This window comes from Acomys russatus, chromosome 12, assembly GCF_903995435.1.
Source record: "Acomys russatus chromosome 12, mAcoRus1.1, whole genome shotgun sequence".
NCBI classification, from domain to species: Eukaryota; Metazoa; Chordata; class Mammalia; order Rodentia; family Muridae; genus Acomys; species Acomys russatus.
The window spans coordinates 35,517,785-35,536,435 of NC_067148.1; the positions used below are offsets into that span (position 1 = coordinate 35,517,785).

General features: G+C 38.6%; 1 protein-coding gene across 7 annotated transcripts in view; it reads right to left on the reverse strand.

Moving 5' to 3' along the window:
* Positions 1-18,651, reverse strand: part of Pikfyve (phosphoinositide kinase, FYVE-type zinc finger containing) — an 88,248-nt gene that overhangs the window by 21,372 nt on the left and 48,225 nt on the right. For all 7 annotated transcript variants that reach the window (XM_051154193.1, XM_051154196.1, XM_051154191.1 and 4 more), the window contains 11 exons: positions 16,930-17,037; positions 13,324-13,464; positions 12,199-12,325; positions 10,810-11,963; positions 7,797-7,897; positions 6,618-6,689; positions 5,689-5,860; positions 2,816-2,994; positions 971-1,084; positions 475-583; positions 217-371 (listed from right to left, as the gene is read on the reverse strand). In XM_051154193.1, the coding sequence (XP_051010150.1) occupies positions 217-371; positions 475-583; positions 971-1,084; positions 2,816-2,994; positions 5,689-5,860; positions 6,618-6,689; positions 7,797-7,897; positions 10,810-11,963; positions 12,199-12,325; positions 13,324-13,464; positions 16,930-17,037 (2,432 nt within the window). The remainder of the gene's footprint in view (positions 1-216; positions 372-474; positions 584-970; positions 1,085-2,815; positions 2,995-5,688; positions 5,861-6,617; positions 6,690-7,796; positions 7,898-10,809; positions 11,964-12,198; positions 12,326-13,323; positions 13,465-16,929; positions 17,038-18,651) is intronic.

An 18,651-nucleotide genomic window follows, 5' to 3' on the forward strand; every position in this document is an offset into this window, starting at 1 on the left:
ATGAAGAGAACAAAGGTCAAAAATAAAAATAAAAAAACTTTATAACTAAGAAAATGGAACATCTATAATTAATAAAGATCTTTAAATTTAAAATACTGGGGCTGGGGATTTAGCTAAGTAGTAGAGTACTGCCTAGCAAATGCAGGCCTTGGGTTTAGTCCCCAGAACAGAAAACAAATTTAACAATAGTATCAACAAAAACCCAACAAAGTGTACCTGCTGTTCCATGCTTGCAGCACCTCACAGAGGCTTTGCTTCTTGGCGATGAGTGACTCAAAGATGGACTGTAGCTGCTGAGGGGTATCCACAGAGGATGACATGAGCCTTGCTTGCATCTTCTCGGTCCAGTTTTTGAACTCGCCCTCTTCCATCTGGAAGGCAACAGATGCAACTCGGTAAGCTGAGATACCACACAGAAAGAAGGCTTTCTATGAGTCAGAAATTTCGGAATTTTCTATGAAAGAAACAAACTACCTCTTTTTGTGCAAAGATATCTTCCATTTTTTCCTCTCTTGTTTTGCTAAATGTATCCGTTTTCAAGGATGCAAGTCTTTCATCAACAGCTAGGTATACCTGTGAAACTCTAAAAGTGGTGAGAAGAGCTGAAATCAAACTACCTCCTATAAATTAGGGGGGAAGGCATTTTATATAAAACTATAGCTAAAATAAGTTATCTCATCAAAAATTACATGGAATTTTGCAAAACAAAACATGGCCTCAAAACCAAAAAAACAAAAAACATGGCCTCAAAGTTTACTTCAAAATGTTAAGTTGTCGGTTATAACTTACGGGTATTTTCCTATGTTATTTGAGCTTACTTTTTCACACTGAACACACACTAATTATAACTAGAAAGGCAAAGTTACTCATATTTTGAAAGAAGAGTTAAAATGAGTAAACCTTTTATGAACCACCATGGACTACAAACACAAGCAAGCAAAAATGGATGACCAAAGAAACTAAAACCTACTTCTGAAAAAAGTCCTTGAGATCCTGAAGAAGAGACACCTTCAGTGGGGCCTGACGTTTAATGAATATTTTTGGTAGTGGAACACACACTTCAAGAAGCCGAATAGGAGAATAACTAAGGAAAAAAAAAAAAAACACAGTGACAGAAGAAAAAGAAACCTATTTTAATAATTTACTTAGAGCATATACATAGATGTACAAATGATCGATTAACTTCTAATGAACAGAGAAAATAAAATCTTCTATAAAATTAAGTTTTATAAAGACAAAAAACTTCAAAAAAACAAAAACAAAACCTTTCAACCACTATAAATATTGTTCCCAATACTGACAAGATTTTGTTTTACCCTTGCACTGTGATGCCACTGTTTATCCTCCTGAGAGCCGTCTGCTACAAAAACACCAATGAATTTAATGCAAACTTTCTATGGATCTATAGAGACTTAAATAAAGGGATTTATTCCCTTCCACCTCTTGGGGGTTCTTCGTGCATCTTTACTTCTTTTCTACCCAAGGTATTGACTAGTAAATACTACACTCAACCCCACATCCTACATTTATTGCTAAAACCTCTTGCTTTAAAAGGAAAATAAATTAGCCACAAGTTGTGGTTCACGTCTTTAATCCCAGTACTCAGGAAGCAGTGGCAAACAGATCTCTGTGAGTTTGAAGCCAGACTGGTCTACAAAGTCAATCCAGGACAGCCAAAGATACACAGAGAAACCCTATCTCAAAAATCCAAAAATTCTAATTAATAAATATTCCATGAACATATTGTATGTGAGATACTGTTTTAAGTGCCAAGAATATAGCACCAAAACATCTGCCCTCATGAGATGTGGGTAATAAGCAAAACGTAAACATTTAAGGTGTTTTTATCAGAGCACTAGGAAGAAAAATAAACCAAGAATGAAGCAGGGAGTACCTGGCAGGTAAAATCTAAATAAACCAAGAATGAAGCAGGGAGTACCTGGCAGGTAAAATCTCCATAGAGAGCTATAGTACGTAAGCAAACAACAGGCAGGTGTCTGGGAACAACAGCTGAGAGGATGGACAAGTACAAAGCTCCCAGGCAGGCACCGACCTGGCTCAGCAGAAGGCAGGCCAGAGCCAAGGAGAGCTCAGCAGAGTGACTGTGAGCAGTGTGAGGTGGAAACACAGGCCCTGGGCAAGCAGAGTATGTAAGGGCTTACAGCCAACACATGGCTTCTGGCTTCTACTTGGCAAACCAGATACTTTATGGGATGTCTGGAGCAGAGTAGAGAAGAGCTGATTTCCCTTTACCAGGGTCACTCTGACTGCTACAGCAGGCTACAGGAGCAAGGCTAAGGGAGTCGCCTGGAGCTACTGCAATAACCTGCTGCTAAAATAAGAGGCTTAGCCACCGTGGCAGTGTTTAGGGCAGTGACCTTTTGATATTAGTAGCTTCTGAGGGCAGAGCTTAAAGGCATTCTCACGTTTGATACTGAAACTATGGCTGTTTATTCCTTGAACTTGGAATTTTAGCTTTGTCAGAAGTATCTTCGGAGCTTCATGGTAAATAAAATTTCAGCAAAATTCTCAGACTTTCAAATGTCAAAACAATGGTCAAGAGTGAGTCAGGAAGCAGAAAACCAACCAGTATTTAAACATGATCGCCCTCATGTGGCTTGCTAACAGCACTAACAACACTACACTACCACCTAGTTGTGTGGATAAAGGGGGACCCACAGTAAAAGCTCTTAGAGTATAGTCCTTTGCACCTGCAAGGTTAGAGGAAAGGGTGGACACATGCCCAATTCAATCCAATAGCAGAAGTGCTCCCTCTGTAAGGAGGTAGCGATGCACGATCCCTGCACTTTCTTACCTGAAAGATGCCACCATCTGGTTATAAGAGAAGTACTGGTGGTAGTCATGGTGGATAGAGTGACCGCATGGCTCAGCGTTGGCTCTGCGTGTGTACTGGTGCCCATAAAATCGAAGTTCAAGGTACTTTGCAAATGACATAGACCAGGATTCATTTGAAAGAGCAACAACTGGTGTTACCTGAGTTCAGAAATAAATAAATAAATAAATAAATAATAAAAAATAAAATAAATTACATACTGAGATTCTCACCTTTGAAGAATGTATTTTCTATTTTCCAAGGAATATATTCTGATTGAAGGAAAAAGAAACTGGGAGCAGGTACAGTGGTAACACATGCCTATAATCCCAGCACTCAGGAGGCAGAGGCAGGCGGATCTCTGTGAGTTCGAGACTAGCGTGGTCTACAAAGTGAGTTCAGAACAGCCAGGGCTGTCACAGAGAGAAACTCTGTTTCAAAAAGTGAAAGAGGAATTGGGGGGGGGCGGGGCAGGGGGTAGAAAGAAAGGGAAAGGAACAAAATAAGAAAAAAGAAGGAAGGAAGCAAATAAATATTCAATTGATTAAATTAATCAAAACGGATCTGGCCTGTAATAATCCCCCAAGCACCATCCATTTGCCTGTACAGGTTACTCTCTTTCTCTACACCTTGTTAAATGGCCACGGGGAATGGTCTTACAGTTGCCTGGTTCCCACTGATGAGCATTTGAGATAGATAAGTTGTCCTTATTTCCTGATGTTCTGGTGAATATCCTTATAAACACACTCAGAGAAAGACATAACTATTCCCTTAGAGTCAGTCAGTCCAGATGGCAGTGGCAGAGAGAGGGCAATGGTCTGTGTGCCATACTTCCTTCCACGTCAGGCACATCCATTCACACACTTCCAACAACACAAGCTGAACATACCAACTCTCTCACTTTCCTACCAAGCTTACAAGTTATTCCTTGATTCTGAATTGTTATTTGCATTTTATTTATTTATTTATATTTGACCTCGTTCATGCTTCAACTATGTTAATAAATTATTTGTATATTTATTGGCCACTTATATTAAGCTGCTTTGCTATGCTCTTTGCCCACTTTTTCTACTACCGTGGCTTATAAAATTCAACACTACATTTCCTCCTACACTAGAAGCTTTTCTGTGTGTTAACAAAACTCTTTTCCTTTCTAGCTTAACCCCATAATTATTTTTAAAATCTTAAATGCATAGGCCAAAGCATGGAAAACAAACCAAAATTTAGCTACTCACTTAATTCAACAGTAAATTTATAGCAGTGGTTCTCAATCTGTGGGTCACAACCCTTTCATGAAGGTTGCCTACGACCATGAGAACACAGATATTTACATTACAATTTATAAACAGTAGCAAACTGTTGCTGTTATGAATGAAGTAGCAATAATTGTATGGTTGAGGACTGTGGAACTGTATTAAAGAGCCATAAGCATTAGGAAGGTTGAGAACCACTGCTCTACAGAGTTTACCACAAAATGCCACCAGCTGTCTAAGTGGATCAGGACGAAAAGGCCCACAGATATGAAAATAAGGCTGAGACTCAGCATAATGATAAAGCACTTGCCTAGCATGTGTAGCCTGCTCTTCACTGGCACACACAAGAAAGCATGGAAGGCTTGGTCACTAACAAGACCACTGCAGGCCACTGTGTCCCCAGCTCATAAAGAAAACTCATGTCGCCGTTCTCAAGTGCTGTACTAACAAACACGCTGCTATCTGACCCACAATTCTCATAAGTGCTTTCCAAGCACATTCCAAAACACATCAAGATAATAATGAAGCAATTTTTGATACATATTTGCTTCAGCCTAAACAAATAGTATAAACTTAAAATGTTATAGGGACTGAAGAGATGGCTCAACAATTAGAATAGTGGCTGTTATTACAGATGCCCAGACTTTGATCCCAGCACCCACATGGTGACTCACAATCATTTGTACCTACAGTGTTAGAGGATTCAACACTCTTTTGTGACTTTCTTGGGCACAAAGCATATATATGGCACCAAACATGCATGTAGGCAAACATGCATGTATATAAAAATAAAAGTAAATTTAAACACATACACACAAAGGGGAAAAAAACATACTGGGGCTGAACAAACAGCTTAGCAGTTAAGAAACTTGCAGAGGAAGCCAGGTTCAATTCCAACATCAGGTGGCTAACAATCACCTGTCACTTCAGTTTCAGGGGGTCTGAAGCCCTCACTTAGCCTCCTCAGATACTTGCACACATAGTACACATGCATACAGTTACCCACACACATATATACATAAAATTAAATAAATAATCATAAACCTGAACCTGTGCCACATCTCCAAAGATGGACTGAACCCATTTAATGAAAAACAAGCAAATAAATAATTAACAACACAGACATCGAATAATTCTCTCAGAGTTAGAAGAGATAGTCCAAAGGAATTAAATACATGTCCATGTCATTTCTCGAGATATAAAATACAATACAGACCATTTAACAAAGCCTCATCTACATTTTTTCTGAAGAATTATTGATATAGCCTCAAATTTCTTAAGGCCATAGGGGAAGAGGACTCGCTCTGTCCTGATGAAAGTTGATGAGCTGGTGGGAGGAGGGCTCCCTTTTTATGAGGAATAGGGGAGCAGGGAGGGAGTGGAGGGAGGGAGAGTGGGACTGGAAGGAGAGGAGGGAGGGGGCTATGACCAGGATCTATAGGGAATAAACACATTTTTTTAAAGACAAAATGAAGTTAAAAACATAGCACAAAAACGTATGTAAATAAGATCACATTTAAAATACTATTGACTATATATCCCCCAAAGAACTATACAAATAGAAAGGAATGCCACGTGAACTATTTCAGTAGTAGCACATACTTGTTTGCAGATTCTGCACCAGGAATACGTGAGAATTGTATGCTGATATCCAGGCACTGGAGAATCCAATTCCTTCAAGATTATCTGCACACAGCCTTGGCCATGAACAAAGCGTCGAATGTGATGCACCATGGGAGTATCACAGAACATGCTGGGACATTGGTAAGAAGACCTGAGATAAACATGAGAATCTTTTTCACATTAAGCATGAAACAGAGGACCACCACAGCAATTCTGAATAATCACAGCCCTGACTAAGGATGTGTAGCACTATCTCTAGAATAATGACAAGCAGCGGACAATCTGAACAGGACACACACTGCTCTCAGCTGTCTTTAACTGAAGCATGGTGACAGTTCCCATTTGTCAAATGCCTTCTAGTGTCCAATTTCAAACAACAATAAAACACAGACTTTTCTAAGAACTACAGTCTCCATGAAAGAGGCTAGTGACATTAAATCACTTGTGTCATGCTGTGCAACCTAACTGGTAATAGCAATGAAATTTAAACTGATGTCCAGCTAATCCCAAGACTTCCCTGTTTCTCCCTTGAATCCCTATAAAATAGATATACTAAAATAGTATTGTTATGGCAAAATGTCTGGACAGGCAAAGATACAAGGAATAAGTATGAAACAGATTATGTCGTTGTAAGATAGATTCTGACAAATGGTATAAAAATGAGAACCATAAACAATACTTGATGTTCAACTCAGACATGTTTAGCTTGAAATTCTGGACTTCAAAACTGCATAATAATTAATTCCAGTACTCAGGAAGCAGATCTCTGTGAGTTTCAGGGCAGCCTGATATTATAGGATTAGTCCCAGGCCAGCCAGGGCTAAAGAGAGAGACATTGTCTCAAAAATCAAAAATCAAAAAAAAAAAAAAAAAAGCGTAATAAATAGTAAGAAGAAATCAGTTTTTACCTGAAACAGTATCTTTCTAAAAATATTCCCAATGTAAGATCATTTTTTCCATAAAATTCCATTGTTACAATCCTAAAAAAAAAGAGACCATTGCTTAGAAATATGTTAACTTTACTACCAAGACTTTATTCTAATTATTAAATATGCTTATAATGAAATAATAAAAACATATCTGTTGTTGCTATGAAACAGGTTTTACTTCATCCTGTCAAACAAGTGAAGACTGGCTACACTATAGCATCTTTTCCACTTTCAATCCATTAGTATCTTTAAAAAAATCACTTAATGAGAATTCATAAATTGAATAAAACTGATTTACATTAGAAAGAGGTAAAACCATCTCTGTTTCAATCCCCATCACCACTGGGGTTTGATAAAAGACTGTACCTTCTGCCCTCTAGTCCCTGTCTTCACTGAGTATGGAGAACAGCTCTCACTCTTAATAAGGAGCCAACTGCAAACTTTACCTAACTCACAACTGTCCATAATTAGAGACTTTGCACGTGTGCATGTTTGTGTATTGAAACCTCTATCCTAGTCAAGGATTACCTAAGGAGGCCATTACATTCTGAAGAAAAAGAAAAAACAAACAAGCAAACAAACAAAAAAACCCAATAGACTTATAGGCTTCAAGTTGTTCTGGAACTACACAAGTTTCTAGAAAAATCTTTCTGTTGGAAATAAACTAGAACAGGTATGTAAGTTTTTGTGACTATCACTAGAAACAGCACATTACAAAATCTGTCTCTATAAATTTACTTAGATGTTTTCAAGAAGAACATACTAATGAGACAAAAGGCTTGTCGGGTAGTATAATTCAATGACAGATCCACAAACAGTAAGATAAAACACTGACTGCTTTTATGAAAATTATGCAAGAGGAAAACCTGCCTAAATTGCACATGCTATAATCAAAATGTAACTTTTGGTTTTTGTAAAGCAGCTTTTGTGGGTCAACTTTGTAACTTCTATAAAGTAAAAATTTCTCTTCTCAGTTGTTTCACTCTTACTTAAGGTACTATTATTTATCCATGAACAAAAAATTTCAGTTACTTCATAAGTTTAAATAGCCTATCAGTTCATATGTGACTATCTATGTGTCGCAACTAAAAGCAGGCAGTAGTTTTTGTTGTTGGAATTCCGGTCCTTAGGTACAGTAGTGCGGGAGAAGCATCCTACCAAGGACTGACACAGGCACTGGGAGCGTTGCTGGACTGGGCAGATGAGCTGCTGAAGAGCACACAGAGCCTCTGGTGGTTAGCAGGGTTCAGGCAGTCCACCTGCAGGACAAGGGACAGAAGAGCACCTGTGTCAGAACACAGAACCTAGAGCACATTCCATTCCTAATACAGCCTCCTGTCATCACTGCGGGTGCTTGTGAACACTTACGAAAGGCTAACTGAGAGCAGCTAGATTTTCAGACCTCTAAGGTAAAACTAAGTATAAAGTAACTAGGCTAGCCTGTAGCATAAGTGAGGCCTTGGTCATACCACACACCCAGGTTTGAATGGGGAAGAGGACTAAGAAGATTGTTAACATAAACATTCCATTCTTTCAAATTTGTATTAAATTTTGGGAGAAAAAACTAAGTAAAATATATTCCTACGAAACAGTATGACCTGACAGATGGATATGGTATCAATCTATGCTGCCTAGAAATCTAAATACTAACGTATTTTTCACCCATGCTTTTTCCTGTTTTTGAGCCCCTACCTGCTCTGTTAAAGTTCAAGTAGCAGAGGAACATAAGTCAGGTTCCATGCTGCCTATCAAGCTAGCTAGTTTATACAGCTAACTAGCCACTGCGGCCAGCACGGCGGCACGTGCATGTAACCCTAGCGCTTGGGAGGTAGAGTCTAGAGGATGAATTTAATGTCTTCCTCAACTAGATACTGAGTTTGATGCCAGCCTAGGCTACGCAAAACCCTATTTCAAACACGAAAGAAAAACTACTCTTTCTGTTTATTCATTGTTCATATATACCTACATGCACAATCACACTGTACATACACACGTACATACACAAAAGTGATTTTGTTTTCATTAAAATAAGATATGCTACAAAAATATACTAACATGACTTTCTTTCTTTAAAGACATATTAAAATACATCCATAGTGTTTTATTCTAATATAGCGAAACTTTAAAGTTGTATTTCTTTAAAGTGCTCAATCATGGAATTAATTCTATGACATGCTTTCTAGTAGTTAAGAAGTTATGATGGGTTTTCTATAGATCATATATGGGACCACCCTATCCTTTGATATGGGTTGAATATGAATCATGCTCATGCCCAAGAACCCTGGACTTCAGGTTTGTTCCCAGATAGGGCACTACAATAGACATTCTAGAAACTAGAAGGTGGAGTCTACATGGAAGAAGTAGGTCACTGGAGGTGTCTTCCTGAAAGCTGTACCTTATCCCAGGCCCTTCCACTTCTCTCTGCTTCCTGTCTGCTGTGAAGTGAATAACTCTGCCATGAGTCAAGGAGTGTGGACTGAAACCTATGAATCACGAGCTAAAATACTCTCCCTTAAATTGTTTAATGTCAGGTATTCATCGCATCTGTAAAACATAATATAACTACAAAAAAATTGCAATGCTTCAACCAACACCACTGTACACTTACAATAAGCAAGCACACTCATACATACATGTTTACACACATATGTTGTTTGAGACAGGGTTTGTCTGCATGGCCTTGGCCGTCCTGGACTCACTTTGTAGGACAATATACAGACATATTTAATTCATTCCACAGGAATAGAAATTTTGAAAGCCTGAGTCAAAGGTGTATAAATGTGCATGTAAAATAGGAAACTTCATCACTTTCTATAAATTTATACAAAAGGCATTCAAAATTTCTTAACTCTCACTAGAAAAAGATTTCATTAGTTTCATTATTAGAAATGTATCCATCCACAAGTAAATCTTCTTTAAATATCTTTAATTTCTATCTAAACAGAAGTAGTTAAATGACAATATAAAAAATTGTACTGTTAAATACAGATAAATGTGTGTGTGTGTATATACGCATACATATACACACACACACACACACACATATGAATATGTATGTGTACATACACACACACACTTTTATTTTTTTGAGACAGGGTTTCTCTGTGTAGCTTCGGCTGTTCTGGAACTCACTCTGTAGACCAGGATGACCTCAAACTCAGAGATCTGCCTACCTCTGCCTCCCAAGTGCTGTAACTAAAGGTGTGTGCTACTACACCTGCTTTACATACTTTTTTATAACAGGTCCATTTCCAATATTAAATTTCCATCTCTTACAATGACTACTGTCAAAACAATAAAGCAAGCTGTGGTGGTACACAACTTAGACATCAACTGGGAAAAGAATGTCAATGAACCATAAGTTAAAATGTGGGAAGACCCAGTCTACTGTGGGTGGCACCATTCCCTAACAAAAGGCCCTGAATAAGAATGAAGAAATAGAACTGAGCACAAGCAAGCAAACAGCATATATGCATTTTTTCCTTTTTGCTCTTAACTGCGGTTGTGGTATCATAAATAACTTTAAGTTCCTGCTGCCTTTACTTTCCCTTATTGATGGGCTGTAACCTAGAATTACAAGCTAAATAAAATCTTCTATAAGTTGCCTTTTTGTCAGGGTATTTGATCGCAACAACAACAAAATAAAACTAAAACAAGACCTATCTTAAACACTGGAAAAGTCAAAAGAGACATCATATCACATACTGTATTTTTTGGACTATAAGATGTACTTGACTATAAGACACACCCAGTTTTTAGAGCAGTAAAACAAGAAAAACAGAAAAAACAGCAATCAGACCATTAGGCATACCCTAATTCTCCCCCCACCCCCCACTTTTGGGGAGAAAAAGTGTGTCTTATGATCTGAAAAATACTATAAGCAACAGAGACAGAAACTTGAAGCAACTGAACACTTTCCCTTAATTCAGGCCCTTCCTACGTAGTACATATTAAAATTGAAAATCCCAATTTTGTTATCTTATGAATCTACTTTTCTACTTCATGCATATAAGGCACCAGTCTCAAGAAGAGAAAAAAAAAAAAAACAGAAGAGTAAATATTTAATACACTTGCATGCAATCTGTCATATTGCAGTTTCTAATCTTGCCTCAGCACTCTTCAGCATATCGAACATTCTAAGCTTACACAACACTCACGAGCGATGTCTTACCTTTGTTGACCATAAGACATCACTTGGAATCAGCCCCCTCTCTTCATCACTCTCAGTCCTGTTTCCCGATTTGACACTTGAAGTACATGATGCATCTTTTGAATAGACGAAAGGGTCCGCATGTTTTGACTGAATTCTTCCTCCTCTAGCTCGGTAATCAGCCAGCATTCTACCCAAGCTCCGGCTATCACCCAGATGCTCAGCAATCCTGGTGCTCACCAGCTCATGTGAGGGTAGGACTTGGATAGACTTGGCCTGAACACTACCATTCATGCCCTGAAGTCCAGAGAGATCCCTGAGCAGCTGTTTCTTCCTCCTGCTCTCCATTTCCTTCACCTCCTTGTTGAGAAGAGGAGACCAGTAAATCTGCTCTGGAAAATAATCCCGAGTTGAGCACCTCATGCCCTTCTCAGTTAGAAGGAAAGGTTCCCGGAATGTAATAACTGGAGAGATGCAGAGGATCACATCTTTTAGTTCCTGTTTAAATGTCAAGGAGTAAGTCTTCCGTTTATCTTCCGAGGAGGTGACCTCCTCAGTAACGTACATTCCAGTGTCGTCCTGTAGAGGGTCCCTGAAGGCTCTCACCTGGCTTTTGGGACCCTGTTGATCATCTGTTTGCTGCGATGCCTCTAGCTGTTCATTTTCCATAGCATCCTGTTGATCCATATGGAGAGGCAACAACGACTCGGGTACCAACGCAAAGAGCGCACAGGGGATGCCTGCTGGGCAAGTGGGTGCAGTATAGTCTTGATGCTTCAGGGAAACAGGCTGGGGAGCACTTTTATTGTCCTGCTCACCCTTCTCAAGCGCAATCCTTGATTCCAACAAAGTGCTATCATCAGAAGACAGAGAATCAGGAGGGCACTCTGGATCCTGAGGAAGGGAGCTGCCGCTGACCTGCTCCTGAGGAGCTCCCTCTTCCCCTCGCCCCTCAGTCAGAGAGTGGAATGAAGGGCTTTGCATTAATGTCGGAGGCATAGCAAACTCGTCCATGAGAAAAGAAATTTCTAGCTGAGAATGATAAGCTACACAGATCATAAATATGAGGATCTCCTTCACTCGAGCCAGCTCATACTCAGAACCTCCTCTAAGCTTGAGTGTGCAGCCTAGATGCTGTGGACAGCCTTCAAAGAACATCAGTGTTTTGCTTTGTTCTACAAATAAACAAAACAAAATTAAAAGACTCAGATGACAATCCAGAGGACCAAACAGAATTCACTACCCACAAAAAAGAAACCTTTACAGGAATAAAACTACACTGGACTACTGTCTCTTAACCAGGTCTAACAGATACTAACACTTCCTGAGTAAACAATGCTGTATTTAACTAGGAGTTGTTTCATTCCTTGAGATTCCCAACTAAGTGAATGTATGCTTAAGATGACTCACCATTAGGCAACTGAAATATCTGCATATAAAATTTGTGGCAGGTGCCCAGGTGTGGTTTAGTAAGCAGCTGGTCCATGGACACCACTAAATCACCTTGGGTCATTCGACTGATTCGTTCTAAAACTTGCTACAACACAGAAAAACATTATATTACAGAATTAGCTACGAGTAAAAATCTTAATAAATTTAACCTGGAAAAGTACATGAAGTCTTAAAACAAAATAATGTTCACAATCAATTTCCTTAATTTTAATAATTACATGACATTTTTTTATTCTACATTTGGCCAAATTTACTTGCTAAATAATCAATATGTGGCCTCAAAAAAGAAAAGAAAAAAACCACAAAACACACTCATGGTAATATTATCAAAAGATGGGTGTGCTATGGTGGTTTATTTATATAATCCCAGCACCTGAGAGGCAGAAGCATGAGGATCAGTGCAAGTTTAAGGTCGGTCTGGTCTGATTAATGAGTCCCAGACCTGCCTGAGGTATAATGTGAGACCTTGTCTTTTTTTATTCTTACTTTACTTTGTTATTATCTTCTTTTTAAGAGCATTTGCATAGCAAGTCTCAGCACAAGATACTGTGAGAAAACAAACAAACAACAACAACAACAAATCAGATTCCTGGTTGTAGAGATAAGAGCACTGTCTGCTCCTCCAGGGGTCCTGAGTTCAATTCCCAGAAAAGACCTGGCTCACAACCATCTATAATGAGATCTGGTGCCCTCTTCTGGCCTGCAGGTGTACATGCAGATAGAGTGCTCATACATAAAATAAATAAAACCTATAAAAAAATTTTTTAAATGATAATAAAAAATCAAAAGTGGCCTCTACTTTGCAGAGGGACTAGTGAATCACCAATAAGTACCTGCTGGTGGGCTAATGTCCACTCCACCTTTGTCTCATAAACACCCAAAAGAATAGTTACATAGTCACAATGCCTTTCTGTCCGAATCTATAATCTTAATAATCCAAGTAGCTCCTACACCTGGGTCCAACTTTCAAAAAAAAAGTGGTGCATCAAATAAAAACATTGCTGCATACCTACCATATATCCATATTAATTTAAAAGCCATGATTTTTTAAGTGAATAAATATAGAAAAATAAAAACACTCACTGACTTTACATTAATAACCAGAGTAATGCCATGTTCCAGTAACATGTCCTGAGCGATCCGAGACACTGTTTTCTCAACTAGAACCAATGTAGGTCGGACATCAACTATTCGTTGAACATAATTCTTCAAGAATTCCCTTTCCTAAGTAAGATAAATCAGAAATGCAAAACATGGTACAATTCAAGATTCAAACACACTAAAATATCATGACAGCCTGACTGTTAATATCAATTTTCAGCCTGTAATTTTTCATTCACAAATAAGTCTGTAACAAATTCAAATACAACAAAGAATTTTAGTCCTAATAATCTATAATTTAAGATGTAGCTCAGTGAGACAGTACATGCCAACCACACTCAGGGTCCTATGGTTCAACCCTAGCAACATGTGAAAAAACAAAAAGAACCATGTATGTACACATGTGTGACTAACAAGCATTAAGAACCCAATTAAGTAGCTGAGTTTGAGGAAATGGCCTAACTTGAGACCCACCCCATGGGAGAAAGGCAACCCGTCACTATTAATGATAGTCTGCTATGCTTGCAGAACTGGCCTCTGAGAAGCTCCACGCCATGGCATATCAAAACAGATGCTGAGACCCACAGCCAAACATTAGATGGAGATCTTGGAATCTTGTGGAAGAGTTGGGGGAAGGATAAAGGGGCCCAAAGAGGACCGACAGAATCAACTAACCTGGGCCTAACACCACGCACGCACGCACGCACGCACGCACGCATCTACACATGGTCTGCCTCCAGTACAACATTGGCAAATAAATTTCCTCTAAGATACAACCCTATTTCACTAATAAAGCTGTACATAAAGCTCCAAGCTAAAATGCAGGTCTGGTCCTTGCTTATCCTAGAAAGGCTTTCAGGAGGTGTGCCCCAAGCACTGCTTGGAAGACTACAGACCAACAAATCTAGTACAGAGAGTGTAAATGACATCACAGCCTAATTATATCCCGCCCCTTGCTTCTCATCCTTTTTTTTTTTTTTTTTTTACTACATTGGTGTCTTCCCTCATTATTTTTACACTTGGGGGTGGTAGGAAGGACAGAAGAGACAAACAGGAAAAGGAGAGGGAAAAAAATATATCAAATTAGCTGATATTTTCTTTCCAAACTAATAGTTTAATAGAAATGACATTAAAGGTTTTTTTAAAAAAATGTTTGAAACGCTGCTGAACAAGATGCCTCATATTATCAGGATTAAATTCTGTTAGCTACAGCTGTGCCCAAAACATAATTCAAGTGAAAAAAACAAGTTTGTTAATCAGATTCAAAGAATGCAATAATTGTGAAGTAAGTTAAGTATAACTTTTTAATTAAGAATATAAGCCAGAAACCAGGCATTGTGACACACGCCTTTAATCCCAGTACTTGGCAGTCAGAGGCAGATAGACTCCTGTGAGTTCAAGGCCAGCCTGATCTACAAAGCAAGTCTAGGACAGCCAAGATAACACAAAAAACCCTGTCTCAAAAAACTAAAAAAGAAAAAAGAAGAAGAATATAGTTCGGGCATGGTGGCACACGCCTTTAATCTCAGCACTGGGAAGGCAGAGGCAGGCAGATCTGAGTTCCAGGCCACCCTGGTCTACAAACTGAGTTCTAGAACATCCAGGGCTACACAAAGAAACCCTGTCTTTAAAAAAAGGCTAGGTGGTAGTGGTGGTAACATATCTTACAGAGACTTCTCAATAAAGGAATCTCAAACGGCTGAGAAACACTTAAATGTTCAACATCCTTAACCATTAAGGAAATGTAAATCATAATGACTTTGAGAGTCCATCATATACCTGTCAGAATGGTTAAGATCAACAGCACAAGTGGCGGCTCACGCTGGCAAGGATGTGGAGCAAGGGGAACACGCCATTGCTGGTAGGAGTGCAAACTTGTACAACCAATACTGAAATCAACATGGAGGTTCTTCAGAAAATTGGAAATCAATCTACCTCAAGACCCAGCTATACCACTCCTGGGCATATACCTGAAAGATTCTCCATCATACCACAAGGACACTTGCTCAACTATATTCACAGCAGCTTTATTCATAATAACCAGAAACCGGAAACAACCTACTTTCCTTAAACCAAAGAATGGATAAAGGAAATGTGATCCATTTACACAACAGAGTATTAATCAGCAGTTTAAAAAATTACATCAGGAAATCTACATCAGGAAGGCTTCCTCCACCAGCTGATGGCAATAAATGCAGAGACCCACAGCCAGAGTGTATGCAGAGATAGAGTCTAAATTGGAGGTCTCTATCAAATCCCTCGCCTCAGAGCTCAGGAAATCCCATGGAAGAATAGGCAGAAAGACTGTAAGAGGCAAAAAGGATGGAGAACGCCAGAACAAGGCTCTCTGCATCAACTAAGGAAGGCACATATGGGCTCAAAGAGACTGAAGCACAGGGCCTACGCAGGTCTGCACCAGGTCCTCTGTGTATGTATATATTATATGAAAATTAGCAGGTCTCTGATTCTTGTGCCTGCTCTTGTTTTTTGGTTTTCTTTTTTCCCCCTTCTGTTGGGTTGCCATGTCCAACTTCAATGTGATAGCTTTGTTTTTCTTAATGAGAGACAGAAAGGAATAAATCTGGAGAGGAGGGAAGATGGAAAGGAAATGAGAAGAAGAGAGAAAGGGAAAACTATAAGCAGGATATAGTATATGATAAAAGAATCTATTTTCATTAAAGGGAAAATAAAAATGATAATTGATACCTTAACAGAGAACTTAGACACCCCAGGAAAATCGTACAGCATGGCTGAAGACTACCTTAGAGAAAATTTTAAATTGTATCCTTATACCCATAGATATGTGTGACTACCACCCCTCATCAGAGAAACCTCTCTTTCCAGTAAAAGGAGACCAGCACAGAAAACTACAACTGGACACAATGAGGAAATCAACAGATCATGGTGAGCCTGCCCCAACATCTACATCACAGCTCTTCTATCTGTGACTCGGGGAACACTGCAGCAGAGTGAGCAGAAACAGTTCAAGAACCAGAGTAGCAGGAAGTATGAATGGTTTCTCCTGAAACTGCACAGGACCAGAACAACGGCAGGATCAATGGGCACGCTAACGTAAAGGCAGACAAAGAACTACAGGCAACTAATGACTACTAGGAGAAGGAGAATTCATATTTTCCAGATGAGTCCCACTATTTGTTGTCCAGTGCAGAGTGGTCAGCCTTGAAATCATAGATACACCAACAAAAAGAACAGACTCAACAAGTTGTGTGTGTGTGTGTGTGTGTGTGTGTGTGTGTGTGTGTGTGTGTAACACTGTACATACACAATAATAAGAATCAAAAAAAGACTATCAACAGGAGAGTATGTGGGGCATGGGAAGGGTTCAAGGAGGGTAGCTGAGAGGGGCTGCAGGAAGGAAAGGGAAAGGGGAATGTGATCTATTTAATTCTATTTAAATTTAAAACATACAAAAAGAACTATAAAATGTAACACAAACGTACTGCGTATAATTAATTTTTGAAATGTAACAAGTTTTGTTTTGTTGTTTTTTTAAATTAAGAGGTGGCAAGCAGACAGAAGGTAAGCATTCATGCATCCCATCAAATGATTTCCTCCGCAAATTCTTACCTGAAGCACAATAGGATCAATGCAAGTAAACTTAGTTTCTTCTCTATAGAGATACTCAATGGAACACTTCAACAGAAGGATTTTGGGGTTTTTAATACAAGAATTCATCTAAAAAAAAAAAAAGTTTGTTAAAGCAAGTTCCTTAAAAACAACTTTTTCTTTTCTACTCTCCTATACTACTCATTACAGTTTTGTTTTTTAATTTCTCATGCTGTAAGGGCAAAAGACACACTCTAGGTAGCAGTGAGTATTATATTCCGGCTATTCACACTCTAGCGAGTCCAGGACAGCCAAGGCTACACAGAGAAACCCTGTCTGGAAAAAACAAAATAAAATTAAAGACTATGTCTAAATATGACCAGCAAAGCAAACCAATATTTCTACCTCTCCTACACATGATTTTCTTCAACTCCTGAAAAGACATAACATATTTAGTTGCCACCACCACCACTACCACCCTGCTTTTTTTTTTTTTTTTTTTTTAAATAGAGTTTCTTTGTGTAACCTTAGCTTTCGTGGAATTCACTGTGGCCTTGAACTCTCGGAGATCCACCTGCCTCTGCCTGTGTGCTGGGATTAAAGGTGTGTGCCACCACCACCTGGCTAACATACTTACTCTTAATTCAATAAACATCACTTTTTTTGGTTTGACATTGTACCTCAAAAAGGCAATATCCTGATTTACAAGATTGTATATGTAAACACCCAGTGATTTTGGACCATGTCTAAGAAATAGTATTGAGTAACAGCATATTATTTATAAGTGATCATTAACAATTTCTAAGGCTAAATGTCTAGTCAGTCCTCCATACCTATGATTTCCACATCCTGAATTTGATCTAATACAGATAGAAAATATCTGCAAAATGGGGGAAGAAGCTGACTGTGTGTCCTAATCATGAACAAATTATTTTTGTATAATTCATTATGGCCTAAACAATACAGCATAAAAACTATTTATACATTTACATTATAGTAACCAGTCATCTAGAGATGGCTTAAAGTCTACACAGGAAAGTATTCAACAGATTACAGACAAACACTTGAGCTTGAGCTTGCCTGATCTCAGCATTCCCTTGAGACCCTGGAACAATAACCCACAATAACTCAGAACCAACTAAAAGTCTATATTTAGAAAATAGTAAAAACAGGGCTGGAGAGATGGCTCACAGGATAAGAGCACTAACTGCTCTTCCAGAGGTCCTGAGTTCAAGTCTCAGCAATCACATAGAGGCTCACAACCATTTATAATGTGATCTAATGCCTTCTTCTGTCACGCAGGCAGAGTACTGTATAAATAAATAAATAAATAAATCTTTTTTATTTTTTTTTTTTATTTTTTTTTTTTTTTATTTTATTTTTTTTTTTTTAAAAGATTTATTTATTTATTATTATGTATACAGTGCTCTGCCTGCATGTACACCTGCAGGCCAGAAGAGGGAGTCAGATGACCTTGTAGATGGCTGTGAACCACCATGTGGTTGCTGGGAATTGAACTCAGGACCTTTGGAGGAACAGTCAGTGCTCTTAACCTCTGAGCCATCTCTCCAGCCCAATAAATCTTTTTTAAAAGAAAGAAAAATAGTAGAAACAAAACTACTATTCAAGCATCTACTTTATCAGACTAAAGTGATTGTCTCAGCTTTCCCAGCAAGAAAACTAATGTCTCCTGTGATGAGACCAAGGTATCCCTAGTTTTATGACATTTTCTTGATGATTGTG